This window comes from Sciurus carolinensis, chromosome 13 (genome assembly GCF_902686445.1).
Source record: "Sciurus carolinensis chromosome 13, mSciCar1.2, whole genome shotgun sequence".
Lineage (NCBI taxonomy): Eukaryota > Metazoa > Chordata > Mammalia > Rodentia > Sciuridae > Sciurus > Sciurus carolinensis.
The window spans coordinates 76,081,576-76,103,332 of NC_062225.1; the positions used below are offsets into that span (position 1 = coordinate 76,081,576).

The following is a 21,757-nucleotide window of genomic DNA, read 5'->3' on the forward strand; positions in this document are numbered from 1 at the left end:
TGACTTATATGCAGAAGATTGTAGTTTTGCTTGGCAGTTTACTAATCACCAAACCTGGACCTTACTGGTGTATGTTTGCAGAGTGTGAACTGTGATTCAGAATCTTTTTAATAACTGAGGAAATCTTCATTTTGTATTTTCTGACAATGAAAATATCTCAGAGTTCTTTACTAATTTACTTACTGGTCTTTAGAGAACTGAGAGTATTTTGTGACTACTTTATGAAAGATTGAAGTTTAATATGGAAGAGGTGAATAAGTGTATCAGCAGGGAGTTCATTAATTTTAAGCTCTAGGGTGGTGCATCCTGGCTGAAAATATTTATTTAATTCATATATTGAATGAATTTAGGCATTGTGCACAAACATTTCAACTGTATTGTCCTTTTCTTCTTTCTGTAAACCTGACTAATAATGCTCTAATGTGGGTGACAGGTCTATGTTTATCTCTTTATTTGCAGCATATTTTATAGTGGTGTTTTGCTTTTTTTCTCTACATGATAGATAAGTAGAGCAATTTGATGTCTTTATACTATTAATATATGCCAAATAGGAATAGTTTAGTGGCAAAAAATACCCATTTTTGGTGGGGCAAGAGTATAGATGCCTGTATAAGGCTTGTGCGTCATAGCTTGAAAAACTTAAAATTTGGGGACTGAAACTTTATACAGTGACAAGCCTGATGCATTTTATATACCTAGATATTGCTGGGTAGACTGTAGAATGATGAATTTGAGTTTTTAAATGCCCATTCTTTCCTTAATTAGATATTTCGAGAAGCTCGAAGAACAGTACCTAGTATTGTTTACATGCCTCACATTGGCGATTGGTGGGAAGCTGTCAGTGAAACTGTGAGAGCAACTTTTCTGACATTGCTACAAGATATACCATCATTTTCACCCATATTTTTATTGTCTACCTCTGAAACCATGTACAGTGAATTGCCTGAAGAGGTAAGAACCAATTAAATATATATTTTTTCTAATTATATTGTTTATATACAATATACATGTTCATATCCTGGTTGTACTACTTATTAGCCATGTGATAGAGGCAAGTTAGTTAATGTTTTAAATTTCAGTTTCTTTTTTAGTGTAGTAGTGATATCTTCCTCAGTCTTGAAGATTGAGATGATTCATGCTTAGAACAAAGCCTGACACATATAAAGCGAGCCTTTTAAGAAAATCTAAACTCTTTCATCATCAGTTGCCTTATAAATTAACTTTCTCTATTGTCTGTGAGAAAAGTTGGTGGGATTTGACTTTTTAGTTCTTTCATTAGTAGTATCACATTGCATATTATCTAATAAGTATATCTTTAAAACCTGAAATTTAGCTTTTGAGTTCAGAACAAAGGGAAAAGCACAATTGATTCAGAAAAGAGATTGGTATATCAACTCTTATTAATGAGATTTTTTAAAAAGTTGTCTTAACATTCTTTGCTTATTGGGTCATTGATTAGTGTCCTTGAGAAATACTTCGAAATATTTTGCCCAGGTGACACAGTAGGAATGATAATAATATAAAATATTTATATGTTTTAACATTATAATATAAATCTTGGTTTTGTTAAATTTTATGATTAAGGTATTTGTTTACAGACTTGTTTCAGCTTTCATGAGCTATCTTGCTAAGATGAACTTGAATTATTTGCTGCTCTTATAAGGAAAGAATATTAAATTTAGAGAAATTTATTTTTGATTATTCAAAATCTGATAAATCAAAATCTGATAGTATATGAAGACCATTAGTCAAAATGTTTATAATCATATAGAGCAATGAAGTTTAGCAGAATACTGTATGTAATAAGAGTCAGAAAAACCAAGGTACTAACTTATTAGTCTTTTGATCTTGAGTAAATATATGAAGCTAAAATAACCTCAGTTTTCTTATCTATAGAATGTGGATATTAGACAGTGTTGTTGCTCTGAGACAATGTATGGAAGCTTAGTTTTCAGATCACAAAGCTATAAATATAGTGTTTGGTATTATATTAGTATTGTAAAGTATGAATGCAGTTGAAGTTAATTTTAAAGAATGGACTGAAACTGTACATAACCTAGGAACATCTTTTTAAAAGTTAGAGCCTCTCTGTCAATTAGTTTTATTGTAATTTTATTAAAAGAGAGAAATCATTAAAAATATTTGGGAAATTAAACATTCTGGTTGAGAACATAATAATTCCCTGAAAATTCCCCTGTATATTGTTTTAAAATTTTATAAGTAAGTCTTTTGAGCTGGGCATGGTGGTGCACTCCTGTAATCCCAGTGGCTAAGGAGGTCGAGGCAGGAAGATCTCAAGTTCACACCCAGACTCAGCAACTTAGTGAGCCCCTAAGCAACTCAGTGAGATTCATCTCTAAATAAAATACAAAAAAGGACTGGGTATGTGGCTCAGTGGTTAAGTGCCCCTGAGTTCAATTCCCTGTACCCCTTCAAAAAAGCAAAAAAGTCTTTTGAGTCTATTATCTTGGTACTGTTATCAATATACATGTGTATTTTTATTTTTGGTTTAATATTTTAAAACTAACATTATATCATACTCATTTTCAATGTTGCTATCAGACTGTTTAATGAATTCAAAGTGTACTGTTAGCTTTTTCATTATTTGTTTACCAGTACCCTAAATTAGTAGCTAAAATAGTAGTTTCTTAGCATAAAATCCTGAGATTTCAACTTTTTTCCCCTCATTTTATGTTCTATATTTTTAGCCCTTATTAATCAAGAACTAATGTTTTTCATATTTTGTGAAGTGAATATCATTGCAGTTCTCTGAGACTGCTGATCATATAACATGCTTTTTAATTGTCATTTTCTAAATCTTCTGGAATTAATGCTACTTTTCTAATCAGAAAACAAACCCTTTATTCAAAGATGAAAGGAAACGTTTAAGATTTTCTCTGTTTTTAAAAATAGAAGAAGACCCCAAAAGAATTATTCCCAATGGAAGTAGTGCTTTGTTAGTGGGCCAAGACGACAGTTTCATCTTCTAGAGCCCTTTTTATGTTCTCTTGTAAATGTTTCTTTGTATGTATCTTTCTCTCTTATAAGTCCAGTTCCCCCAAATAGGTTTATATTCAGACGGTACATTGGATACTAGAAAAACATGAAAACTTCTATTCATGTTTATTTTTCATATTGTCTTAAATATTTTGTGCATGTTTGTTTTATGATAGAAATAATAGTAGAACACTATATTTAAACATTCTGGAGAGAATATTTTCAAATTTTTATTGATATCATATAAGAAACATTTCTAAACTTTTTTGGAAATCATTGCTTTAGATTAGAACAGCACTCACAGACTAATAGAGACTAACAGGAGTGAAGTAACTCACAGCTAGTATGGGAAAGCAAAGATTTTAACTCAGGTTTTCCTTATTCCAAAGATCATACACTTATATTGCCTTACATTCTCCAAGACTCCATAGAAGTAGTTCCTGGATGTTGTGATGCTGAGGAGTGATGAATGTTTAGGGAAATGAGGAATTACATATTCATCAAGTTAAGACCATTTTGTTCATTCAGCAAAAATTTATTAAGTACCTGTTATTTGTGATGCAGTGTACTAGTAAGTCTGAATTTACTTAAGGCAAGTTAGTGTCTACTCTCTTTAGTATTCTGTCCACAGTGCCTAACTCCCTAACATAGTTTCTGGATATATACACAAACACAAACAGACCTATATATGCATACATATTTCTAGCACAGTAAATCTGATGGATGAAGGAATAAAATAGATGAGAAACAAAAAGACATTTACTTTTCCACAAGAATTAAAATTTAGTGGAAAGAGAGACCTTAAAAAATTAAAATACAATATAAGTGCTGTTATAATAATAAAAGTATGATACATAAAAGAAAAAATTAAAAACTCTACTCTCTTTTTTTTGGTGGTGCCGGGAATTGAACCCAGGACCATGTGCATGCAAAACAGGCACTCTACCAACTGAGCTCAAATAAAACTCTACTCTTTAAGAGACATCATTTAAAATAAAAATGAAAAAGTAGGCTGGGGATATAGTTCAGTGGTAGAGTACTTGCCTAGCATTCCATGAAGCCCTGGGTTCAAGTCCCAGTATTCAAAGGGAGAAGAGAAAAAAAGGCAAGTCACAGATTGGGAGAAATATATCAAATAGATCACTTATCTGATAAATGACTTATATCAAGCCTGTATAAAAAACTCTTAATAAGATGATTTTTGACAAGGATTTCAAAACCATTCAATGTAGAAAAGATGGTCTTTTCAAGAAGCAGTATTGGGAATAACCACATGCAAAAAATTGAAGTTGGATATACAAAATTAACTCAAAATGGATCAGACCTAAATTTAAGACCCCAAACTTTAAGACTCTTAGATATAAACATAGGAACGAAGCTTTAGGACCCTCTGGATTTGACAGTGAATTCTTAGATTTGACCCCAAAAGTACAGGCAAGATAAAATAAGTAAGTTGGAACTCACAAAAATTTAAAACTTTTTTGCATCAATGGGTACTATCAACAGAATGAAAGGAGACCCACAAATGGGAAAAAAATACTTGGAAATCATATATCTGATAAGGAATTGATGTCCAGGATATATAAAGCATAGCTTCACAATAACAACAATAACAAAACAAAACAAAAAACATAAAAAAACAACATGATTCAAAAATGGGCAAAGAACTTGAATAGACTTTTCTGTAAAGAAGATATACAAATGGACAACTCAGCATCACTGGTCATTAGGTAAATGCAAATCAAAACCACAATGAGATACTACTTCATGCTCATTGGGATGACTATTATTTAAAAACACACAAACAATAGTGTTGGGGGCATGTGAAGACATTGGAACCCTTGTGCATTGCTGGTGGGAATATAAAATTTTGCAGTTGCTATGGAGAATATTATAGCAATTACTTAAAAAATTAAACACAACTGCCATATGATCCAGCAAGACGGCTCTGGGTGTATACCCAAAAGAGTTGAAAGCAGGGACTTGAACAGGTATTTATATACTCATGTTCATAGCAATATTATTAATAGCAGCTAAAAGTAGAAACAGCCCTAATGTCTATTGACAAATCAATGAATAAATAAAACGTGGCATATACAAACAATGGAACTTTAAAAAGAAAGAAATTTGGGTGTATGCTACAGCATAGATATCTTGAAGACATTATACCAAGTGACATAAGTCATTCACAAAATGACGAATATTCTGTGATTCCTCTTGTGTGAGGTTCATATGAGAATACATAAATGGCTAATAAGTGTATCATCCAGGAATGAGCTACTACTACAGCCCACTCTGAATAGCTATAATCAACAAGACAGATAATGCCAAGTGTTGACAACGATATAGAGAAACTGGAGTCCTTGTACATTGCAGGTAGGATTGTATAATGGTATAGCCATTTTCCAAAGTTAAACATAAATTTATGGAGTGACTCAGCAGTTCTACTCCTGGGTAGCTACATAAAAGAAATGAAAACATATATTCATACATAGGCTCTTCTGTGTGACTGCTCCTAGTAGTAGTATTCCTAACAGGCCAAAATGGAACCAGCCTATATGTTCATTACTTGGTAAATGGCTAACCATAATGTGATATGTACATAAAGTGAAATACTGTTCAGCAATAAATAGAATGAAATACTGATGTACACTACAATTTGCACAAACCTGAAGATACATGGTAAGTGAGAGAATCCAGACACAAAAGATAACATATAATATGAAATTTCTAGAAGAGGCAAATATCTAGAGATGGAATGTAAGTCAGTAGTGATTGGTTGAGCTATGTGAGTGTAAGTGAGGTTTAACCATAACTAGGCATGAGGAAACTTTTGAGGATTAATAAAAATGTCCTAAAACTGGCACGTGATGTTTGTACAATTGTATAAATTTACTAAAAATCAATAAAGTGTTTTTTAGAAAAAGCTTACTGAGAAATATTGGAATGCATGCCTAAGAAAACCTGGGAAAACCCAGGAAAGAATGTCCCAGAAAGCATCACTTTAATTTGAGCATGATTAATGGTTAGGGTTAGGGTAACAATAATAAGAAAAGAAGGTGATCAGTAGAGTAGAGCAAACTGATCTGGCGAGGAAAGGTACTAGGGAAAGAGATTGATTAAATTATGTCAGCTTGTGTGTGTGTGTATGTGTGTGTGAACATGAACATGACATAATGAATCCCACTACTGTGTAAAATTACAATTCACCAATTTAAAAAAAAAAACAACATTTGCAGAAGGGGAAAAAAAAAAGATTCAGGAAAGAATGAATAGCATGTACCAGTGGAAAGAAAGCGTGGTTTGTTCAGGAAGTTATAAGGACCGTTCTTTGTGGCAGTATGAATTTTGGGTCTGGGATGTCAAAAGAAGGTTAGGAGTAAACTTAAAGAAAAATAACTGGGCTTACTTATAAAATGATGAATTCTAACTTCCTGGCAAAGACCTGACAAAAATATCAGTGGATTATCATAGGCTTCCTCTTGGTAGGCTTTTATATTCACAAAGTGCAACATAATGCTGAAAATTATGAGAAAAAAGAATATTTAAAACTAAATGTTATTTGAACAAAATCATGTTATTTCTGGGATATTGAGTTCTTATTGAGTTTTTAATATCCAGTCGATGTGTAAGCCCTTTGTGCTACGTACTGTCTAATGCCTCTGCACCCTTACCCCTCTCAGAGTCTTCCCCTGTGTTCACTATCCTTGTCATACCCCTTCCAGCATGGTATTATATGCTTTCTTTGACAATAGGGAGCAAGCATATTTTCTTCAATTTTATTGCAGTGTCTGGCATGATATTTGGCATACAGTGCATGCTGAAGTAAATTTGCTTCTTGAACATTCAAATAAGAAGGGCCGACAAAGCATAGATCAAAGGGTTAGAGAGAAATGTGCATGAAGGTGCACTAGAAATGTGCACTAGAAGGACACAAGGTGAAAGTCTAAAATCTTTTAAATGACTTGACTTTGTGTTGAGATAATGATACTTCATCCAGGTTTTTTTTTTTTTTTTTTTTTTTTTTCTCCCCTGTGAGGGGTCAAGGATTCAAACCGGGGTCCTTGCGAATGCTAGGCAAGCACTCTCCAACACGAGCTATTTCTTCAGCTCTTCATCCAGGTTTTGAATTCTGATGTCTACCTTTCCTTATTTCTTTTCTCAGAATTTCAGAGCTGGAAAAGGCCATTAGTTTATATAATCTATGCTTTATGCACTTTGTGACCTTGAACCAAACCATTTAAACCTTTCTAAGCCCAAGTTTCATCATGTAAAATGAAAGGAATACTACATACCTCATTTTTATAAAGATTTAACAATATAACATATATGAAATTAGTGTACTCAGTTCATAGAGTTAATCCAGTAAGTGGCTAGAAATGGCAACCCAAATGAATTATCCGAAGTTTACTACGATTGTTTTGGCTGTATTGGGGCTAGAATCTGATGTCTTGAATCCTAATCCAGTATTTCCACATTGTCATGGTTGTTGCTTCTTTCTACATTAGTGATTGTCTCCCTTTTCAATTTGCTTTTTCCAACTTGATATGGGTTGGGTAACAAAATTAATAAACATGTATTACATGCTTATTAAGAATTGTTATAGCGGGGCACAATGGTTCAGCCTATAATCACAGCTATTCAACAGACTGAGGCAGGAGGATTGTAAGTTCAAGACCAGCCGTGGCAATTTAGCAAGTCCTTGTCTCAAAGTTAGAAAAGGGATGGTGGTGTACCTCAGTGGTAGAGCAACTTTGGATTCAATCCTCAGTACTGACCCCCCCCCCCCCAAAAAAAGAAAAGGTTATATTCCATGGATGGTGGTGGGTATAAGAAAACAAATGAATAAAAAATGGTGTTTGGTGTCTAGGAGGTAAGATTATACCTTCTGAAAAAACAAACTACAGTGTTAAGTGTCATGATGAAAAATGAGGATGATGTAAAGAGGATTTAAATAGCATATCTCAGAAGGGGGAGATCTGGGGTCAAGTCTTTATAGAGCAGGTAAATAATTGTGAGGCAGGTGATTATCAGGTAGAAGGAGCTGGGGACTGTGAGAATGACTGACTTTTTTTGCTTTGGAATTTAAGGAAGGTAGTATATAGAACACTCTGATGAGATCAAAGGTCTAGTCTATTTGCAGTGGAAACAAAATTTCAGAGGATACAGTGAAATGTACTTGGTAGGGAAAGAGCATAGGATAGGAAATCAGTGGATAGGAAATACAAAGAAACATGAGGGTAAGAGAAGGTGGCTGTTTTAGTCAGCTTTTTTACTGCTGCGACTAAATGACCCAACCAGCACACTGTAGAGGAGGAAGAATTTATTTGAGCACTCATGGTTTCAGAGGTCTTAGTCCATAGAAGGCTGGCTCCATTCCTTGGGACTTGAGGTGAGACTGAACATCATGGAGGGAGAGGGTGGTGGAGGGAGGCAGCTCACATGGTGCTCAGGAAGCAGAGAGAGAGAGAGAGGTCTCCACCTGCCAGATACAAATATATACCCAAAGCCTTGCCCAATTCCCACCTCCTCCAGCCACACTCTTTCACTCCTGTTACCACTCAGTTAATCCCTATCAGGGCATTAAATCACTGATTGGGTTAAGACTCTTAGAACCCAATTGTTTCTTCTCTAAACCTTCTTGCCCTGTTTCACATGTGAGCTTCTGGGGGACACCTCATATCCAAACCATAACAGTGGTGTAAGTGCCCTTCTAGCTCCTCTTATAGATTTGAGATAGTTACCTTTTCAGCTCTTATGTAAAGTCTCTTGAGATTGTTGCCATTTGAATATTATAGTCAACTTTTTGCAACAGTCCTTTTGTTATTATCATACAACTCTTCCAGATATAGTATCATTTATTAGTGACTTGGGCAACTGGACAATCTTCTGTTCTTGTTCAGCCCATGAATGTTCTATGAATATTGAAAACAGTACTGGAAGTTGAAGAAATTGCAATTTGGTATATGTGTGCTTTTAATTCTCTGTATGTTCAATGTCTTTGTGTGTGTGTGTGTGTATGTGTAGGTTAAATGTATCTTTAGAATACAATATGAAGAGGTCTTGTATATTCAAAGGCCTATTGAAGAAGACAGAAGGAAATTTTTCCAGGAACTGATTCTCAATCAGGCATCAATGCCACCACCACGAAGGAAACACACTGGTAAGTCCTAAAGCTGTTATGAAAATAAGGGGAGGATGGAGTTAAGAACTACCTTTTCTCGGAGTCAGTTTTTTTTAACCCTTTCTTTATACAAGTGAATACAGTTTGTTAGATTCTATTTATTTTTAGATGAACACATGTTAAAGTGACCATTGTGTTCACCTGACTTGAGATTGGAAAGTATAGCCTTATTAAAGCTTTGTTAAGAAGAACTTCTCATCCCTCCCATCCAGATCCTCTGGTGGATTTCACATTCTATTTGTTCAAAACACCAAAGAAAAAAGTTTTCATTTCTGCTCAGCTTTAGTCACTTTAAATACTCAGGATGTGAATTGGTGTGTTTTGAATACCAGGTGTTGTGCTAATGACTTTGTGGACCAGAGTAGGTTTGTCAGTTAAACCTGGTTAGAATGTTTATCTTTTTTTCTTTTTTATTCATTTTTCAAATACATGTTTAGCAACCATTATGTAGCATTTGAAAATCTATCATAGCTTTGTTTTAAGCATTGAATTTTTCTTGGCTTGAAACTCATAGCTTTAAGAAGGGCTTAAGAATTTGTCAGATTTCAGTTCTTATTTTAGGTAAGGACTGCGTTCTGAATCACTCAAAAGAGTTTCTTTTCCCATTTTAAAGATGCATAAAGGAGAAGATACGTCTGCTTAATCTTTCAACCTCTTCTGTGAAATAGCAATTTCCCTTCTTTTCCCTTGTTCTATAATTTTTCTTGTAGGACTTGAATTATATTTCCCCTCCCTGCCAAATCCTTACTTTTTCATAATTTTCTGCTTTTTTTGTTTGATTTTTCATTGGTTATATTAGTCAACATTTTGATAATTTTGCCATTTATTGGCTCCTTTCCAAAATTTTCTCAGTGAATGCCTATCAGATTGCTGTAAGTATGGGTGTTTTTCTTTAAGAAAACGTGGGAAATTCATTATGTAAGTTACACTCTCTGATTATTGGTTGTGGTTTCCTGTAAGTATAAATATCAGTATTTTAAATATTTCATTGTGAAAATGATTCATTTTAGTCCTTCATACTCCTAGACATATTTTTAGTCCCAAAGCTCTGAATTTTCTAGGTTTAAGTTTAGCATAATTCTTTCTCTTTTCGAATTGTTTTGTTGACTTTTGTTTTCATCTTAACAGCTGCTTAGAAATTAGTCAAAATATGTAGCATTTTAATCCTGTGCTTCAGTGTCATGCCAGGAAGATCTTTTAAGGAATTTGAGAGCATTATGTTTAGGAAAATTAATATTTTACCTTCTAAGAAAAGTTTTGTTTTGTCTTAGGGTAAATACTACCAAAAATTTTACATGTAACACTTTAAACTGGCTTTTCTTTGACTTTGGGATTGCTTCTTTAGTTTCTACATTTTTTTTTTTTTCTACTCCTTCCTTGCAAGTGTTATTCACTATCCCTGCTATGTGGCAGAATATCTGGGTAAAGGACCTGTCTTAAATCAGAATTCTTTTGGTAATAGGAAAAGAGCAAAAAATTGTCACTTGCCTACTACATTTCTGGCATATATGGCTACCCCATTTTAGGAAGCCCCATATATGGCTACCAGGTTGACTTAAGAAAATCTGTATAATACTTTAAGGTATTTATGTTGATTTGAAGTATTTTTTTATAAGTTCTATATAAGTAACAATTTAAATTATTTAAAATCATGTAGTTTGTCCTTTAAAGGGGTCCTGTTGTGAGTTATTTTATAAAGTGAAGTTAGTCCCTAAATTACTTTTTGTTTCTATTCAAATTTTTACTTGCTGGATTTGCATGGTTCACATATATCTGTAATTCTCCTTTTCTTTAAAGAATGTTTTGGGAGAGTGCCAGAAAAGTGATTGAGGTTCTGACCCACCTTGCTGGAATCTTGACATTTTTTTCTCTTTTATTTAGCTCTTTGTGCTATGGAAGTGCTTCCTCTTGCACTACCTTCTCCACCTCGTCAGTTGTCAGAATCAGAAAAAAATCGGATGGAGGACCAGGAGGAAAATACTTTAAGGGAGCTGCGGTTGTTTCTCAGGGATGTAACCAAGAGGCTGGCCACAGACAAACGCTTTAACATCTTCAGCAAACCGGTGGATATTGAAGAGGTCTTGTTTCAGTAGTGTGCAAACAGTGAAGTTGAACTGGCTAAAAGAAAAAAAATATTGACATCTTTTTTTGGAAGGAAAAAAAAAAAACAAAGGCATGGATGAATATTACCCCTAGCCTGTAAAATTTTAATCCATGTGATAACTACCAATGTCATCAGCAAACATCTGGTGACTTTTGGATGAAATGAGTGACCAATTTGTATATGTCCTCTTAATTATTACTGATCTTTGTGATCTCATACCCTTTAAGAGGAGGATTAAAAGTTACTTTAGTGAAATGTCCATACTAGACTATTTTTATTCCAGGATAAATCCTGCTTTCAGAGTATATTAGTATTAACTAATCAGTATCAATTAATATTGACATTTCCCAAATTATGTTTACCTCATTGAAAGAGGTGACTGAAGAACCTGAAAATTTCATTGCCTTTCATATTTTGGAAATGCCTGTAGCTGTGATGCTGTTTGAAGTTAAGCACATCTGATGCACCTGAAACTTTCTCTCCAAGAATTTTCTCTGCTCCCAGTGGAAAATTTCTCACTTTGTATATGTATTGTTTCGTGTGCTTGTGGGAGCATGGTTTGTCATGATGAGAAAAGGAATTTTCCATTTGGAATCTACTGTAATAATCTAAATTTAAAAAAATTTTATCCTGGGATAATATAGTGTATGGATGAACACAATGTAATCTTTACTGGCCTTCTTATAGTTCAGACTCCATGTTTGAACAGCTTTGGTGTTTTTAGTTGTAAGTTTTTTTTAATTTCTTTTTTTTTTAAACTTGAATTATAAAATGATTCAAAGTTTACTGTTACGTCCTAATTGTGAAATCTGTGATTTTGGTGAGCAGATTCCTTTGGAACCATTACCTCATCTGTGACTGGGAAGAATGAGTTAGCTTTATCCTCTACCTCCCACCCCTTGGCAAGTCCAGAAATAACTATTTTCCAATTTATGGAATAAAGGGACTATCTAAAATTTTATTTGAACATATATCTGCAGTAAATAGTTTTGTTCATTTGCTCTTCTCAGAAATCTTGTGAAGTCATTATTATTCTTATATTGCAACTGAGGAAACTGAAGCTTGTTGGCAGGTGATACAGCCAAGACTTGAAAATTTTTTTGAAAATTCAAAGCCCACATTCTTTATATCATGGCTACCTTATATCTTTTTCCACTAGAATAACAGAACATGCCTAATTTGCATTTTAATTAATAAATAGCATATTATATTTGTGGAACATTTTTCTCCTCCAATCTGGAAGTTGTGTTAAATAAATAAACCCTTCCCCACTTTTGTATTTGGACCTGACACTGTTTAAAAGCGTCAGTCATCTTTCCATCCTGGGAATAAATCAGTTTTGCTCTTGCTCAAGAAAACATTTTTCTTTCTAACCAGAAAAGATTGTCAGATTTTAAGTGATATCTGTCCATAATAAAATAAAATTTCTGTAAATCATGGTAAAGCAGTGCAAGGGAATAGAAATGCTGATCAGATAATAAGTTTATTAAGGGTTTGCTTCTCTAATTTTCTCCTTTGCTTTTCTCAGGTTCACACTGCTGCTGGTTTTTGTCTGCTCTTAAAACTGAATGCATAGGGGTATCTGGAAAGGATAGAAAGGGGAAAGCGAGCTAAAACTGAGATAACCTAAAGCATAAAATATGCAGATAATGAATTTGAAATGTCTAAAAACTTTATCAATTTCCAAAACAGACTGCAAAACTTCAGAAAATAAAACTTTAGAAACTTTCAAATATAATATTAAGCATATGTGCCAAAATTATTATAGGCTTTAATTTTATAAATTTTTATAGTGCTTTTCAGTAATTTCTACTTGTACACAGATCATGCCCAGAACCAAGAATCCAACTAATATCTTCTGAAGTATTACTCATTCTAGTAGCTCCATTGCTGCCCTACAAAAGAGATTGACTGGTTTTTTAGCTCTAAGAGACTGAAAAACAAATTAATTCACACATGCCCATACTTAATATTTGTATAAGTAATCTTAAAATTTGAAAAACATATTTACATATTACACATATGCACCTTTGTGCATCTGTATATAAACTTAAAAATCATGGCATTGATGCCATCTGAAACCATGAGAAAACCAACCTTAACTTTCAGAGAGTAGAAATTGCCCTGTCCCCAGAAGTCAGTCTTTTTAGACATTGTTGCTAAGATTGCTTTCATATCAAACCCAATTATTTTATTTCATTTGAGACTTGGAATAGATATATAGGTTGATAGTGTTTCTTATTAGTCAAGTGATATAAAATATAAAATGTATTTATACAAATCCTGACTTCATATCTCTTTTTTTGGATTGTCTCCCAGAAAATAGCATCTAAAACAAAATTTTTTCTTTTTTGTAGGTTTATTTATAAAGACAAGTCCGGAAAAGCTTTTACTAATTATAGAAACAATACTTAATTTTGTTATATTATTGATTCAGAATGTTTGTAATGACTCCAAAGGAGTGGAAAATACTTTCCATGAAACAATTCACCCTGTAAAACAACAAAAGATAGAAAACTTTTGCTGAAAAATTTAAAAAGATTTGCCAGAAGAATTTCTATAATGAAATGAAAAGTCTATGCTTTTTATTTTCCTTTGTTTTTTTTTTTCTTTTCTTTTCTTGAGATACATTTAATGATGTTTGTTGGGTGCTTTCGCCCATACATTCTCTTCTCAGATAAACCCAAAGGATAAAAAAACAATAATAAAGCTGAGAGTGTTTCAGATTTCAAGATGAGCAGCCTTTCAGAGTTGATTTAGATATGACTTAGAAAACTGAAGCTTTTCATGGAAAGTATGTCAGATAGTAACTTTAGTAGCATAAGTAGTAGTGTAATTTTACTCTTATCTATACTTATTTCTTAATATCTAGATTTAATTTTTAAAGAATTCTGTTTGAACTAATAGATCATATGAGAAAATTGGAAATACTTTTCATTAAAATATTCTATTTGTTTTAGGTTTCAGATTATCTGGAAGTAATCAAGGAACCAATGGATTTATCAACAGTAATAACTAAAATTGATAAACATAATTATCTTACTGCTAAAGATTTCCTGCAAGATATTGACCTCATCTGTAGCAATGCTTTAGAGTATAATCCAGATAAGGACCCAGGAGGTAAGAATACTTAGCTCAAGGTACACTTCGATATTTGGAGTTTCTTCAGATTGATGGAAAACTGAGCAAAAGAAAATTTAATTCAAAATTTTTATTTATTTAGACAGCATCACTAATGCTGATAAACACAGGAATTTTGATATTTTGGGAACCTATAATGAGATAAGTTTACATATCAAAAAACTTCTGTATAGAATGATACCTGTTTTATAGGTGTGGATATTTTAATGTAATTTTATTCATAATCCCAGTTTGTACTCAAGTCTTGTCATTGCTTTCTAAGGAAGTCCACCAGGAACATAATTATAGTTAAACAAGATAAGTGTATCATAAACAAAGAGGATTTATTATAACAAAGAAGGTTGTGGGGCCGGGGATATAGCTCAGTTGGTAGAGTGCTTGCTTCCCATGCACAAGGCCCTGGGTTCAATCCCCAGCACCACCAAAACAAAGAAAAGGAGGGTTGTGCATCATGGGGAACCATACAGGGTTTGTGTCTATGTTAAGTAAATTGGGTAAAGTATAAGGGAGCAGGACTTTGCAAGGAATGGGATGTTGTTAAGAAGTAGGATAATTTTGAAACTGGGAGATTTTAAAAACCTAGAAGGCAAGAAGAATGGAACAAGGCTAAAGTTGTAATTGGTAAAGGAATAGCAGTCATTCACATTAATGAGAATAGGATTATGTTTAGGTTCTTTTGTGGTTAGGGCAGTGTTCACGATTTGTCTGTGTCAAGACCTGATTGCAGAGTAGGCTTGCTGTTGTCTTAACCCATCATGGTGATGCACTGGCCTTGTCTGATGTTGCTGTTCTGCAAAATTGTTTATCTTTAACATGACTACAGAGAAGCTAAGCTGAGCACGCCACGCCAACTCCTAGCTCTCGAGCAGTTTTTTCTCGTTCTGTTATTGAGAATTCTTTTTCTTCAATAGATGATATACAAGTAAAATGCTTCTTATTATTAAACCATGAAGTTTCTGTCATTCAAAGATAGAATACAATTTGTACTTTGTATCTCTATTTTTGGGCAGTGGTTTTCAACCTAGGTCATATAATAGAATGACCTGGCTTTCTCTTGTTTTTAGATCATGGTAGTAAATTGCATATTCTAATTCCAAATTAAGAAGCAGAATAAAATGTTTGTCTAGCAGAATTTGGTATTTAACAGTTCTTAAGCTTTGTATTAGGATGTTTGCCTCTTGTTGCTTTTTGCTTATTTTGCTTTTTTGAGTTTTTATTTTATGTATCTTACAGAAAAAATTATGAAAACTAAGAACAAAGGAGAAAATTAAAATAATTGGCAATTCCATACCTACCTATGTTATCCCTTCCCCTCATCCCACAAATGTATTGTATATAAAATATATACTGCATATTTGTTTTGCTAAAATGACTATGATTTTTATAAAATTTGTCATTCCTTTAGTATTTTGTTGAAAAGCTTATTAGTTAATGAGTATATTTCTCCCACATTAAAAAAATGAAATATAATTGCTAATGCCTATTATTGGCCATATTATGTAGTTTAGGGTTTTTTCTTCTATAAACAGTGATAAATATTTTTACAACACAAGTTTGGGGTACATCTTTAATTATTGCCTTAAACCATTTATGGTGAAATTTGTGGATCATAGAATATGTATCTTTTTTAATAAAGGTTTTTAATTGTAATGTTAAATTTTTCTCTTAAAAATTGTTTTAAATTACTTACACCAGCAGCATGAAGGCCACCGTTAGCTAATGTAGCAGTTTTGTGAGAGGAATCTCCTTTAGCATTTATGCAATTCTACAACAGGATGGGTGGTAAAGGATGGGCTACATGCCTGAGTGCTTTCTCTTCCTTGCTTTGCTGGGGTTCTGTATTAGGGGCCAGAGTGCACAAGTGTCTGCATGGGGCTTTGAACTGTATATGAGAGTACTTGTGTATCAATACCCTTAGCCTGTTAGCTCTTCAGGACCTCGAGACTGTTGATGTATGGAGGCGGGAATGTGGGCTCTATATTTAAACCTGGACTTTAATCCCAGTTCTGCCATTCCCTAGTTCCTTAACTTTGATCAAGTTAAGCCCTCTGAATTTTAGTTTCCTCATCTGTATAATAGGTATAATAATAGTATTCTTTATTTGTGGTGGTTAAAGGGTTAAATGAGAAAACACATGAGTATGAATCTTATGAAATTGCCTTTTTCATATGATATCACCTGAATATGTTAAGCCCAGGCCATAATGCCCAGGACATGGTAAGTGTTCCATAAAGGTTAATAGTTAATATTTATGTTCAGGTTATCATCATTATTTAAATCATACTTCAGTTTTCCTAAATTGTTTCATTAGTAGGGACCTGTGTATTTGCTCTAGATGACCCCTTAAACTTGAAAATTTCTACATTCCCTGGACTACACTTTAATACTATTATGCAACAAATCTAGGGACTATGAAATTAATTTGAGTGCTTGAAGAAAGTCAGTTTAGAGTATTAAACCAGTTTTCCCCCTTAAGTAATTAATTAAAAACTTACTGATATTATATTACTTTTAAGGAAGAAGCTGTAGCTTCTGGTGCAATATAATCTTATAATATACAACCTTAGATAGTCTTATAAATCTTTAATTCTTTCAAAATTGAAGAATATGGTAACTCTGTCTCCTAGGTAAATATGTTATACTTGTAACTTTCCTCCTTCCCTCTTTCAGATAAAGGCAAAGAGTGATGCAATTCAAAAGCATTATTTCAGCTCTGTTCAGATTTTTTCCTATCTTTAGTTAAGAGATCTGTTTTTTTTTTTTTTTTTTTTTCTTAGCAACAGAACCACTTGTCATGCACCAGAAAAACAACCTCTGGGTCTGTTGTGTAGCAAGTGGAAATTACATGAATGTTGTAGTACTTTTACAAGCCCCCATGAGTATTTGAAAGCTTGCAGTTTTCTATTTTGCAGCACACTTGGCCATTTGGGAAAAAACTAGCATATACATTGAAGACAAAAGACAACATTTTGAAAGTTCCTAAGTGTTTACCCAGATTCTTTCCCTTTAGGATGGTGTGGACAGAAATTAAATATGAAGTGAGGAGAAATATACCTTGTATGTAATAAATATGACCAGTGTCAGATATTGACCCTAATTATCATCCTGTAAATATATGGTATATTAAGTTTGACTGCTCACCGTTTTTGGTTCTTGCAGTACATCCTTTTCCTACTCCAAGGCCCATTCTTACATATACCATCATTTGACTAATTTTGCTGAAATTTCATCCCTAATCTTGTAGTTTTCCAAGAATCTTTTATTTTGTATGAATTGTTTTAGAGCCCTCTGTGGTCTAATTTTAATGATTTCCAAATTTATTTGCAACAGATGAATTTCATGAGTTCTAGGATTCAATCAAATTTATTCTTTCTTCTTTTAGTGTGTATGAATATGATGGGCTGATTGCTTCACTGGGTGTTTAGAATATAAAGATGATTATGACAGTTCTTGCCCTTTGAGATAGAGGGGTAATGCATTATTAGTATTCTGACAGATAAATAATATATACTAGATAACTACTATGTGGCAAGCATTATCCTATAGTTTTTTTATTAGTCTTGTTAGGGTTGCCATAACAAAATATGACAGACTGGGTGGTTTAAACAACAAAATTTTATTTTCTCACAATTTTGAAGACTGTCAGTTCAAGGTGATGGTGTTGGCAGGTTTGGCTTTCCTTAGACTTTTCTTTCTGGCTTGCAGGTGACCTCCTCCTCACTCTGGTCTTTTCTCTGTGCTTGTGTACCCCTAGTGTGTCCGAATTTCCTCTTCTTCTTACAGTACATCAGTCAGATTGGATTAGTACTCATCCTTATTTTACCTTGATAATTTTTTAAAAAGTGCTATCTCCAGATACAGCCACATTCTGAAGTCCTGGGGTTTAAGACTTTGACATGAATGTTGAGGGAATACACGATTCAACTCATAATGATTTATAGTACACCCCCTGCTATCTAGAAATTCATTCATTTTTAGAGATGAGAAATATACTTATCTACTTGCTAGTGATTATAATAATAAATTATTAATAAAGAGATAGCATAGAGGTGACAATAATAATGTCTTGAGGTAGAGCAGATGATTATAATGCAGGATCATAAGGTCTAAATTAGAAATACATGCACAGGGGGAATGGCGTCCAGAGGAGAAGACACAACCTGGAGATGGGCAAGACTGGGAAGGGCACGCATTCCAAGCCAAGGGAAACAGTGTTCAAAGGTGCAAAGAAAGCATGTCTGCGGAATAGAGTGCCTCTGTGGAATAGCAGGAACAATGTCACTTCTCTGCTTACTGACTTACCAGATAATTCTCTATGTATAAACTGTATTTAGGAATAGAGATTTACAGATGATTAAGCCAAGGCCTGGCCTTTGGTATAAGTAGTAGAAGTTAAGAGTAGTGAGATAGATGTTGGGAAGCCAGTTGAGATTCAGTTGCAGTACCTGTAGAAATTGAATTTGGAGGACTTAGTGACCAACTAGTTAGATATGACTGACAGAAATCTAGAATTACTTCTGAGTTTTTGGTCTAGATGAAGCAATGGAAATCAATGAAGGAATTGCTTTACAGGCCAGATGCTAAGTTTAATTTTGGACACGTTGGCATGGGTGACATTTAATATGCCTGGATAAAGTGAGGATATTGCATAGTAATGCTAGTTGTATTGTACTGATTCTGGAGATCTGCAGATGTTTGGACAAGAGACATGGTTGGTAGTCATCAGTATATGAGACTGAATGGGATGCCGTAGGCAGGTTGTCAAATGAGGAGAGAGAGGAGCCAAAAAGGAACTCTTCTCTAGGAAAATGTTGGTCTCAGTTCTCCATATAAATCCCAGTCTTATTACTTCAATATCTTTGTTGAATGTATTGCTTTTTCTGGAAGTGTGTACATTTTTTCTTTTAAAATCAATTTTATTGAGGTATAAGTTACAAGAAAGTACACCTTTTAAAAGTTCATTGTTTAAAAAAAAACCACACATATTAAAAAATTCTACTTTCCTCTAAGGAATATTAAATGCTAGGTTTGTGAAAGTTTTTCTGAGTTCCTTTTAGTTCTAGGTAGCTCTTTTATCTCTGAATCTCATAGCATGTAACTTTTCTGAGACTTTAATTTGTTCTTTTTGCTGGAAGTAGTTATTTATATATTCTTACCCTTTGTAGACAGCTTGTGTGGAGCTTGTTCTTAATTAACCTGGCTAGTGAATGAATTTTATCAATTGTTTGCTTGTTAGATACTAACTCAAAAGAGTCTTGGATTAGATAGAAAATTTTAAATGGAGGCATAATGATATAATGCAGATTACTAGAATATGCATTGATATTGATAATACATAAGTATGATCTGAACCAGTAAGTATAGCAAAATTTCTTATTTAAGGAATAATCTGTGATGAAACATTATACCATGAAAATCAGTTTTTCTTAAAAATATTATTAATCTTTTAAGATAATTTTTTGACTTTTTTGAAGTGAATTAAAAAGTGGAAGTTCACCAAAATATGAAAGATATTGATACATTGAAATTGTTATTACTTTCTTTAGTTATTTTATTGATTTTATAGATACTCACTGATTTGTCCTAATTAACCATTACTTTTGTAGAAGACAAATGCAGGTGGTAATAGCTTTGTATTACACATAAGAGATTGCAGCTCAGAGAGGTTATATAATTTATATACAAACTCAAAAATTTTTGACAAAACTGAGTGGACTGAGATGTATCTTTTACCTTCAAAGATTAAGAACCCAGAATTATCATGGACATCCCTGCTGGTTTTAATATTCTTTAAGCTAACAATTATGTTCTACATACAATTTCAGATACTCTTACAAACTAAAAATATTGGAAAAGAATTATAATGATAGGCACATGGAACAGCTCTTTCTGCTGTCAAATATAAATCTTTTTGGCAGTGTGTCTCTTGTAAAAATGTTCTTTAAAATATATTACTTGACCTTCTTTGTATCCATTAGAAATTTTTATGAAGTTATTTTTTCATTACTTGCTTATTCTTTTTTCTCTCTTAACTGAAGGTGGGGGAATATTTTTGTAGTTTTTTTTTATGTGATAGTAGCCAAAATTGGAAGCAACTTAAAACTTCCAAAAATGCAGCAATAATTTTGAAAAAGTTAGATATATCCTACTTTGGATTGTTGCGCAGCTATGAAAGTTTGATTTTCAAAGATATTGGGAGGCTTCTGCATTTGACCAAGATGGAATGACAGTGACTAGATTTCCCCTCTCACTTGAAGCAGTGAGGGGCAAAATCCTAAACAAAATATATGAAGAAAAGGTTTTGAAGACATTGAACATCAGTCAACACAGGACAGTGATCCCCAAAAGATGAGAAACAAATAAGATGAGTGCTGTGATTGCCTGGACAGAGTTTCAGACTGTACACAAGGAGGGAGAACCCAGGCATAGTCTGAAGGTTTCCCTGAATCAAAGAGACAGATTTGGGACTCCAAGAGATGAAAGTGACTGGAGTGTGTGGTGGCAGAGTGCCATCAAGAAGAAAGCTGCACAGAGATAGCACTTGGTGTCAGCAGAACTTCCTCTCCTCATCTTCAACTAAGTTCTGATTGCTCACATACATGAAAGAACTACCAGAGGCCAGAGAAAGAGAGGGAATATTCTTTGAAGCTTACACCAGGCCAGCAGTAGTAATTCAGCGAAGAAATGATGAACTACCAAGCAGATAAAAAGGTGTCATAAAAAGGTACAGAATAATTCCAGGAGAAGTGAGTAAAAGAGGAAAGCATAAACATATGGGACAAGCAGAAAACAAATGGCAACTATATTAGTAATCCTGTAAATCTCATTAGAATAGGCTGATCTATGATAAGCTATAAGCAAACTGTAGTCAAGCTGACTACCTGTTTTGTAATTGAAGATTTTTTTTTTTTTTAAATTGAAACACAAGTCATGCTCATGTCTTTACTTCTTATTTATGTCTACTACAAACTGAGCTTTGAGTCCTTACCACAGAGACCTGATGACCTGCAAAACTTAGATCCCTTTTGTCTTTCATAAGAAAAGATTGCAGAACTCTGGCCTAAACATCTCAAATACAGGCAGAAAGTGTCAGATTGGATAAGAATGTAAGACCTAACCACAGACTGCCTATAAGAAACCCACTTTAAATATACAGTGCAAATAGATTAAGAACAAAGCATTTTAAAAAGTATATTATACTAATTCCAGCAAATGGAAGCTGGAATGGCTATGTAAATATCAAATGATATAGTAATTACCAGACCCAAGACTATTTCTTGGAGAAAGAGAGCTCTTTCTTAGTCACTTATTTCATAATCATCTAACAGACA

At 33.5% G+C, this 21,757-nt stretch overlaps 1 protein-coding gene and 1 non-coding gene across 2 annotated transcripts in view; both read left to right on the forward strand.

The window, feature by feature from the left end:
- The window catches only part of Atad2b (ATPase family AAA domain containing 2B), a 160,867-nt gene that overhangs the window by 119,627 nt on the left and 19,483 nt on the right, over nt 1-21,757 (forward strand). The window contains 4 exon segments of the mRNA XM_047522251.1: nt 766-951; nt 9,025-9,160; nt 11,063-11,244; nt 14,246-14,405. Of these exon segments, the coding sequence (XP_047378207.1) occupies nt 766-951; nt 9,025-9,160; nt 11,063-11,244; nt 14,246-14,405 (664 nt within the window).
- On the forward strand, nt 14,778-14,850 carry Trnag-ccc (transfer RNA glycine (anticodon CCC)). Its single transcript has one exon. It is a non-coding gene; the product is annotated as a tRNA-Gly (tRNA).